The following is a 9,331-nucleotide window of genomic DNA, read 5'->3' on the forward strand; positions in this document are numbered from 1 at the left end:
TGTAAGAGCTCTACTGTCGCAGCTTCCTGGGAGTGAGTGCTTTCTCAAGCCCGTCTTTGCAAAGGTGGGTCTTTTTTTTTTTTTTTTTTGGCAAAATCAGGAGGACAGTGAAATATGTTCTGAGTAGAGACAGTTATGCGAAATCAAGTAGGAAGAGAAGCCAAGAGGGAAGTTGGTGCGTCAGAGAAGAAAAGTGCAGCTGGGCTAGCAGTGAGCCTCTCAAACACAGGAGGGAAGCCTAAGCCTTAACAAGGTAAGAAGAGAATTTCTCTGTGTAAGCCTCCAGTGGAGACCATTATCCCAAGGCTGCTGGAGCAAGAGTATCAGATAACCTCTGACAGCTAAGCTGGGGGTTTCCATGGCAGAGGGGTTATTGGAGAGGGGAGGAATCAGATCACCTGGGGAATCTTTGGGAAAAAACACAAGCTTATCAGCAGCATCCCCCAACCCACACCGGCTCCATTTCTGAATGGGTCCGAAAGAGCCTGGAACAGGGATAGGACTGTAGTAGTGTATATTTTATAGACAGTCTCTGGTGCGTCTGATTTGTTCAGATCCTGGCCTCGGAGCTCAAGTCTCTGTGTTTGCTGCAGCTTCTCCGCTGTTCTTTGCTAGGGAGTGGAAAACCGGAGTTATAACAAGTTGTAGATTTTCTCTAGCTCAGGTGAGGTGCAGTGTGATCACTGAAAACTCTCGGACTTCGGACCTAATCCAGGCAAGGCTGTTATACCCAATGCATCAATCAATTAAGGCTCTGAAAAACGAAGGAATCAATGTCCTAAATATCTAATTGGATAGTTTTCATGACTGCCCCTAACGGAGCTTTGAAAAGTGTGGAACACCAGGCAGATGTAAAATGTGATTAAGTTATGGGGCCAGCATATCAGCTAAGGTAGAGGAGACCTCTATCTTGTTTGGCCTCGGACAAGTCTGGACTTCTAAGTAGAACTGAAATTCTTTCATACATGTAAAATAAAAATAATATCTTGCACAATCTTCCTTTCTGGGTCAACAAGGGTACCTCACACAGTAAAAAATGCTCTACAAAAGTTTGTTCACATGGCATTTGTTGCTCGATGTTTCTTGAGCATCTACTATGTGCCAGGCACTGTCCTTGGCACTAGAGACACAGCACTGGCAAGGACTCTGGTCCAGTCCCTGACACTCTCAGTCTAGTTACAGTTTGTTATGTGGACATTTTTGCCCAGGTGCTTCACTCCCCAGGTTTCCCAGGTCTATGGGCCATTCATGAGGATGCTGGTTTCCCCAACCCAGCTTCGCATCTCTCTGCGCAAGTTATCTTTTGTCATCTCTAATTTCCAGTTGCAGGGTCACAATCTCACTGGGAAATCTCAGTTAAGAATGTTCTGAGTGGCTGGAATCCAGCCTTCTTAAATTGATATATTGGGTTTTTTTCTCAGCATTCCCCATTTTGTTTCTAAAAGGCTACACAGTACCAATTTGGGAGACACCTACAATTCAGCCCTCTGTAAGCAGGATGCTGCACGAGGTCACCCATCCTGGTGCCTTGGTGGTCCCTGTGGCTAACATAGGTTCTCCCTTATCACCACCCCTTTGGTGATGTTTTCAAGATCCTAAAGTTATTACTCTTCAGTGATGGCCTGTCCTTTGTGTTCTAAGATGATACCACTTACTCATCACTGGGGCAACATGTTTTTAAGTTATTTTGGGGGATGGAAAGATGGGATTTGCTGAGGTTTTTGTTTTGTTTTTTGCTTTTGCTTTGTCTACCTAGTAACTGGTAACTGAGCTAATTAGAAGAAGATAGCCTGTTACCCTGCAGCAATAGGTCTTTTATTTCTTTTTAACAAATATTTTCTAAAAATCATTTTCATAGCATTCCCCCACCCAGTTTTTTTTTTTTTTTTTTTTTTTGAGACAGAGTCTCACTCTTTTGCCTGGGCTAGAGTGAGTGCCGTGGCGTCAGCCTAGCTCACAGCAACCTCAAACTCCTGGGTTCAAGCGATCCTACTGCCTCAGCCTCCCGAGTAGCTGGGACTACAGGCATGCGCCACCATGCCCGGCTAGTTTTTTCTATATATTTTTAGTTGTCCGATTAATTTCTTTCTCTTTTTAGTAGAGACGGGGTCTCGCTCTTGCTCAGGCTGGTCTCGAACTCCTGAGCTCAAACAATCCGCCCGCCTCGGCCTCCCAGAGTGCTAGGATTACAGGTGTGAGCCACCTCGCCCGGCCTCCCTCACCCAGTTTTAATTAATACATGCTCAATGTAGAAACTATTTTTTGAAGGTTAACTGTACCATATTGTATCAAACCTAAGCCTCTGACTTTATTAATAGCTTGCTCCCTGCAACTGAGACAGTGTTGGTTATGTGCTCAATCCACAACAAAATCACCTCAATTTTAATAACTGATGCTAAAGATTGTCCATGTGCATTTCAGAAAAGGGTAAGTTTCAGATTCTTGCAAGTGCTCATTTGGTTACTACTTTCTAGCAATGACTATGCCTCTTCCTACATGCAATTACTTACTGACTTAGTCATTTATTCAAGAGGTGTTTAATGAGCCCCGATCACGTGTAGAATGGTCATGTACCTGTCAGCAAGATATGACATAGCCGTTCCCTAAGTTGTAGCGGCCCAGTGGGAAGAGACATTCATATACAGCTGTTTACTATAAGTTGGGGTGTTAATGGAAAGTTTGGGGAACAAATAAATCCTGGGAGGAAGGGAGATAAATTTGTTAGGGGAGAAGGTGACCTATGGAAAGACTCTTAAAGGAAGAGTGGCAGTCTTGCAAATGTCTCAGGGCTTTCAAATAACAGGGCAAGTCTGGAAGAACTGAAAGTTAGGTCTGGAGCCTAATGTACTTAAAAAGGAGAGGACCGACACGAAATCAAAGACCAGACCATGGAGGACAATTGGTGGAAGGCCTGGGGATTTTGGTTTGACACTGTGTATGTTGGAAAGTTATCGGAGGATTTTAAGCAGAGGAGTGACAAATGTGTGCTAAGATCGATTTGGGCAGCAGTGGATAATGGGGAGATGCTGAGAGAGAGAAGAGAAAGGCTACTGTCAAAGGTCATCCTGGAGATGAGCAACTGGGAGTTCTGGAAATGGGAGAATGGAATTCAAGGATGCAATGGAAAGAGCCTCCTTCAATTGAGCACACTGGTGACTTGCGTCGCCTCACTTCTTCCGGGGCCTCAAGAGCCTCTGCCTCTACTACTGATTATAGTCTTTGCAGACATAAGCTTTGCCCAGGACACACCCTAAAGTATTCCCTGGCTGTCTGGTCAGTCCCATCACATGTTCCCTAGTCCAGGAAGTGCTACAGCCCAGTGGCAAGGGATAGGACTTGCTTTGTAAGAGCATGCCTTTTCTAGCTGGGGAGAGTGCTCATGGAAAGAAAAAGAAGCCAGAGGGTTTCCATGGGAACTGCGGACAGCTAAAACCTGAGAACAACTGGGTGGGGGAGACAGATTTAGGAGGCCCAGCTCCAGCTCGGGGAAGGAATGGGCTTGAGGCCAGAAGCAGTTGGCAGGCTAGGAGGGCACAGAGCCATGGAGACCTGCACAGGACGCAGAATTGGCCAAAAGCCAGATGGAGGGAGGAAGGGAGGGTGGGGGGAACTTTGAAAGGTCTACTTTCCTAATCCCTAGGAAATGTTAGCTTTTTCCTGAAGTGATTATAGGCCCTGTTTATAAAATTCTATCACAGTTTCCTTATAATTGTACACAGGTTAAGTCCTTCTCTTCTTATTTTCCTGTCTCTTTTGCTCCATTGTTTCCTATCTTTGTTCCAAACTTCTTCTCGTATTTACATTGCCCTTAGGAGAAGTTCTCTTGCCTAACTCATCTCTTTAGTCTTTGAGGGAGGGTTGGGGGATATTCTTGGGCCATTATGAAGAATAGCCTAGTTTCTAATCATTTCCTCTTGGACTCAAATTTCAAGAACTAGAATAATATCTTAGCTGATCTTATTCTAATCTACAGAGCCAAGACTACAAGGCAGGAATTACCACTCATTGACTTTTCCCTGCCACACAGTGAAGTGGTTCTTGGCCAATAAGGAGAGATGATCCTTACTGTATGTTTTTGGCACATCCAGAGGAAAAGCTTTGTTGTTACAAATGGAAGAGAAGGGGTTTTTCTACCACTGCCATCCAAGGTTTGGCTTGAGTCACAATATACTTCCCAGAAGGTTCAGGGGACTTCCAAAGAAAGCCCACGAGCTGGCAAAGCATGTTCTACCTTCTCAGGAAGAAAGCTATCATATCAACTCTGAGAGTCACATCTGTGGCTGCCCAATTTCTCCTCTGAAATCCACTCTCTAATACCTCTGGAGCTCTGGACATAGAGAATGGTTTATGACCAGTATGTAGGCTGCCTGGGCAACAGATACCGAAGTTACACACGCACATACTCTTTGACTCAGCAATTCCACTTCTGCGCATTTATCTTACATACATGTGCAATGGTGTGTGAACATAAAGGTCATTATTGAAGTCTTTGAAATGGCAAAAGATTGGAAACAACCCAAAAGCCTATCAATGAGAAAACTGGTTAAATGAATTGTGGTATATCAATACAATAATTCGTTGAAGTAAAAAGAAATCAGGAAATGTTTTATGTACTGTCCTGGAAAGGTCCCCAAGACACATTGACAGTTTAAAAAAAAAAAAAAAAAAAAAGCAAGGGTGCAACATGGTATGGATAACTTGCTATTTTTTGTGTTTTAAAGCGGGAAAAAATTAAGAATACATATACCTTTGAATTTTCTTGTATATACATAAAGCATAAAGCAACGGAAAGGACACATAAAAAATGAACTCAGTTGCTATCTGGGACAAGTTGAGAAATGGGCAGAGGGAGGACAGGTGTTGAAGGTAGACTTTTCACTGTATACTGAAGACAAAACACCAGCTAGTAGATAAATACTGGCTGTTAGTAAATAGAGAAGAGGTTACTGATTTAGCAGCTAGAGAAATCCTTAGGTTTTCCCCTGGAAGAAATACTGTCACTCCTTTAAAGACATGTCATTAACCCTGTTTACAAAGAGCTCTGTACGTTTTCTCACTTCTGACTACAGGCCCTTCACAGACATAATTAGTCGTCATAAAATTTCCCCTTCGCTGTCACAGATGTTAAAGACCTGGGATGTGTAAGTCTGGGCTGCAGGCTGGCAAACACTCCTCCATTTTCCTTCCTGCATGTGGAATCTTAAAAAAGCCTTATTTTATTTTATTTTATTTTGCTTTTATTTGTTTACTGTTTTTTGAGACAGGGTCTTGTTCTGTTTCCCAGGCTGGAATGCAGTGGCACCCATAGCTCACTGCAGCCTCAAACTCCTGGGATCAAGTGATCCTCCTGCCTCAGTCTCCCAAGTAGCTGGGACTACAGTTGTGTGTCACCACACCTGGCTAACTTTTCTATTTTTTGTAGAGATGGAGTCTCACTCTTGCTTAGGCCAGTCTCGAATTCCTAGTATCAAGTGATCCTCCCACCTCGCCCTCCCAAAGTGCTAGGATTACAGGCATGAGCCACTGCACCCGACCCAGAAAGCCTTACTTTAAATTCCGAGACCACAGACACTTTTCAAAACAATTTGAACCCTGTGACTATTATCTATTAAAACGTTTTTAAGAAATTGGTGATAAGACCTGCCACCAGGAAAATAGCAGACCCCAAATACACCTCCTATTAATGTCTGGAAATACAGTCTCTCTTTTGTTTAAAGATGAGACAGAGACTTTCTTGGGTACATAGTAATACATAAATTAGCACCTTGCTACTATTAATATTTAGACTATGTGTAATAGCTATTATATCTCTCAACAGTTATGTCAGGAGGTCACCCAAAATGATTCAAAGTCATGTGAGAAGGAGGGTTAACATTTATCTTGGAATAATACTCTAGCATGGCACTGGGAACTGTAGTCTTTTCACACGAAGCAAGTCCTGACTGAAGGGAATAAGTTCAGGGTCGCCGCCAGTCAGTATGAGCCTTAGTGTGGATTACAAAGTGGAACTCCTTTCTCTAGATATTTAACATCTAACAACTGGAAAACCATCTTAATACACCTATTTTGTTGGACTAAGATACTTTACTGTCACCTATAGAATGTGTTTTTATAAATATCTAAATTCTTGAGATGGCATTTCCTAGGGTTGTGCAATACACAACTTGCCCAACCATACTGAGCAGCCCTGAGTAGGTCATGTGCAGTGGCCAAGTATTTCTCAAGCAGCAGCACAGTAGCCAACAGGCCACAAGTGTCATTATTGATAGTGATGTAGCTCTGAGGCCCGAAGCTCTTAGGTGGGCTTGCCACCCTTGCGTAGAGTCAGCAGGTGAGGAGAAAATGATTCAGCTCAAATAGATTCCAGTAGTGTGTGACCTACACAGACACAGGCCAGCATTGTATCAGCTCCCCATGTTTCTGGTCCCACAGGATGGGACCAAACCAGAGGGGACCAGATGACAGGTGCCATGAGCAGTTGACTCCACCACTTGGCTGTGTTTTATAGCCTGCAGCCCTATCCTTGGGGGGACTGAAGTGGAAAGTCCTGTGCTTAATTGCAATGGGGGAAGGGAATAAGAAATGGCCTTGAGGTAGTCTTCCTCAAGATGGGGGGTGCTGTGAGCAATGGCCTCGAGGCAGTTCCTCACTAGATAGCTTATCTCCCTTAGTTTCTGGAGGAATCACAAGGCATTCAACCAAGACTTGGACCAGACTGAAGTTAAGCTTTGCCCACCTGGCCTTTGTGCATTCATGCTCATCACCAGGGTGCCATGGTGAAGCCACTACCCTATGTTTATTAAATATGGCTGAGTCCAATGGACAAGAAAGACTAGGAGGGAGGAATGAAAGCCCCTAAAATAAATAGAACTTATTGACACCCTAACTGCAAGGGACAGGAAATGAACTAGAGAGGGATGTGTGCAGTTGGTTGCAGGAATGTTCAGACCTTCTATCTTGCTCCTTGGTGGGGGTCAGGAGGAAGGTGGCTATGTCTAGAAAAGGAATGGAAGGCAGACACTACAATAGCAGCCTAACTCAGCCTCTTCTGCTTCTTCCTTAAAGGTTGTCTACTTCGGCACAATGCTGTTTCCCAAAAAAGTGAGGCTACTGCTGCTCCTGCTTTTCCACATAGTGATCTTCGCTCTGTTCTTCCATATGTACATCCACAGTGTCAGCTCCCTGCCCAGGAAGGAGGAGCCGAAGCGCATGCACGTGCTGGTCCTGTCTTCATGGCGCTCTGGCTCTTCTTTTGTGGGGCAGCTTTTTGGGCAGCACCCAGATGTCTTCTACCTGATGGAGCCTGCCTGGCATGTGTGGATGTCCTTCACAGACAGCACAGCCCAGAGACTGCACATGGCTGTGCGGGACCTGATACGGTCAGTCTTTCTGTGTGACATGAGTACCTTTGATGCCTACATGAAACCTGGTCCCCGGAGACAGTCCAGCCTCTTCCAGTGGGGTGTCAGCCGAGCCCTGTGTTCTCCACCTGCCTGCAACATCTTCCCACGGGACAAGATCATCCCACAGGCTCAATGCAAACTCCTGTGCAATCGACAGCCCTTTGAGGTGGTGGAGAAGGCCTGCCACTCCTACAGCCATGTGGTGCTCAAGGAGGTACGCTTCTTCAACCTGCATTCCCTCTACCCACTGCTGACAGACCCTTCCCTCAACCTACACATTGTGCACCTGGTCCGGGACCCCCGGGCTGTGTTCCGTTCCCGAGAACGAACTGAGGGGGAACTCATGATTGACAGTCGCATTGTGCTGGGACCGAGTTGGCACAAACTCAAGAAGGAGGATCAGCCCTACCACGTGATGCAGGTCATCTGCCAAAGCCAGCTGGAGATCTACAAGGCCATCCAGTCCTTGCCCAAAGCCCTGCAGCAACGCTACCTGCTCATGCGCTATGAGGACCTTGTCCGGGCCCCTCTGACCCAGACGTCCCGAATGTATGAATATGTGGGGTTGAAATTCTTGCCCCATCTCCAGACCTGGGTGCACAATCTCACCCAAGGCAAGGGCATGGGTCAGCATGCCTTCCACACAAATGCCAGGAACGCCCTCAACGTCTCCCAGGCTTGGCGCTGGACTCTGCCTTTTGGAAAGGTTTCTCAACTTCAAAAAGTCTGTGGTGATATAATGAATTTGCTGGGCTACCGCCATGTCAGCTCTGAACAAGAGCAGAGAAACCTGTCACTGGATCTTCTGTCTACCTGGACCCTCTCTGAAGAAAAACTACCAGGAGGGCTGAGGAGGTACTAGCCTCATCCACCTTCAGTGAATGCTTCTGAGCCTTAACTTTGTCTCTGTTGAGCATGAGTTGTGGCCACACACTCAAGCAGAAGAATCTTTGTGTCCATACTCAGGCCTAGACTCAGCAACCTCATGTGGGCAGCACATCCCAGCAATGCGACAGGGGTATTGGCTTTCTCCTCTTCTTGAGTTCCTATCTGTGCCTACTCGGGAGACTTTGTGGCCTAGAGGCCTGTTAGGCCCCAAGCAGTATCAGTGGAGTAAATCCATAAACCTCCCTGTCCACATCTCGCCCAAAGGGAAAGTGGAGAGACAGTAAAAACCAGGGAAATGGGTCTGTCACCAAAGAGCCCCCCCAGCACATTCCACAGAGATGTGAACTCTGAGCCCTCGGGGTCCCCAGTGGATTCAAGGAAGGAAGCAGACACAGGGTTGGATGCTTACCTGTGAGCCTGTCCATTACAGCTATGGGTTATCACGAACAAACACAAAACAAAATCTCTGGACAGCAGAATGAGCTCTTAAGATCATGGGCCTGATTTGAACATCATTTCCCCTCAGCATTTTCCTATCACATAGAAGACTTTGACCTCTGAGACTACTGTCCATTAATATTAATATGCCAAAATAAGATTCTGTTTGGAATGTCCCCTTTTGTGATTTCTCATTACTAGGAGTAAACACTCATGGGATCCAAACCTAAGAACTCATACAATCATCTTTATGGATTTTTTATACCTTTGCTATTATCTGTTACCTGCATACAAAAAAAATTGCTAAGACAGTGTTTGGTGTCAGGTGAGGAACTGTCTATATCCTCTTAAGAACTGGTAGAAACTAGACAACCAGCAACTGAACCATTTCTTTGTTGTATGAGGCATAAGTTGTAATAATGCCATATGCATCACCCTAGGGTCTGGGCAGTGCTCTTGTACTCTGAGCCCTCAGCCAAAGGGCCTCAGTTCTAGTGTGACTAGTGCTATTTACCTCCTAATCACCTCCCTTAGTAAGAAAAGTTGTTTCTCCCAGTCTCGGCAGGAGACCCTCACCTAGTTGTACCCAGAATCATCTGTTA

The 9,331-nt window shown here is 45.4% G+C and overlaps 1 protein-coding gene across 1 annotated transcript; it reads left to right on the forward strand.

The window, feature by feature from the left end:
- The first annotated feature begins 202 nt into the window (after positions 1-202).
- Positions 203-8,265, forward strand: CHST4 (carbohydrate (N-acetylglucosamine 6-O) sulfotransferase 4). The gene is made up of 2 exons (XM_012660450.1): positions 203-253; positions 7,066-8,265. Exon 2 carries the CDS (start codon positions 7,084-7,086, stop codon positions 8,263-8,265), a length of 1,182 nt encoding a protein of 393 aa, XP_012515904.1. The 5' UTR covers positions 203-253; positions 7,066-7,083.
- The last annotated feature ends 1,066 nt before the right edge of the window (positions 8,266-9,331 follow it).

Source organism: Propithecus coquereli, unplaced genomic scaffold (assembly GCF_000956105.1).
Source record: "Propithecus coquereli isolate 6110/MARCELLA unplaced genomic scaffold, Pcoq_1.0 Scaffold67, whole genome shotgun sequence".
Lineage (NCBI taxonomy): Eukaryota > Metazoa > Chordata > Mammalia > Primates > Indriidae > Propithecus > Propithecus coquereli.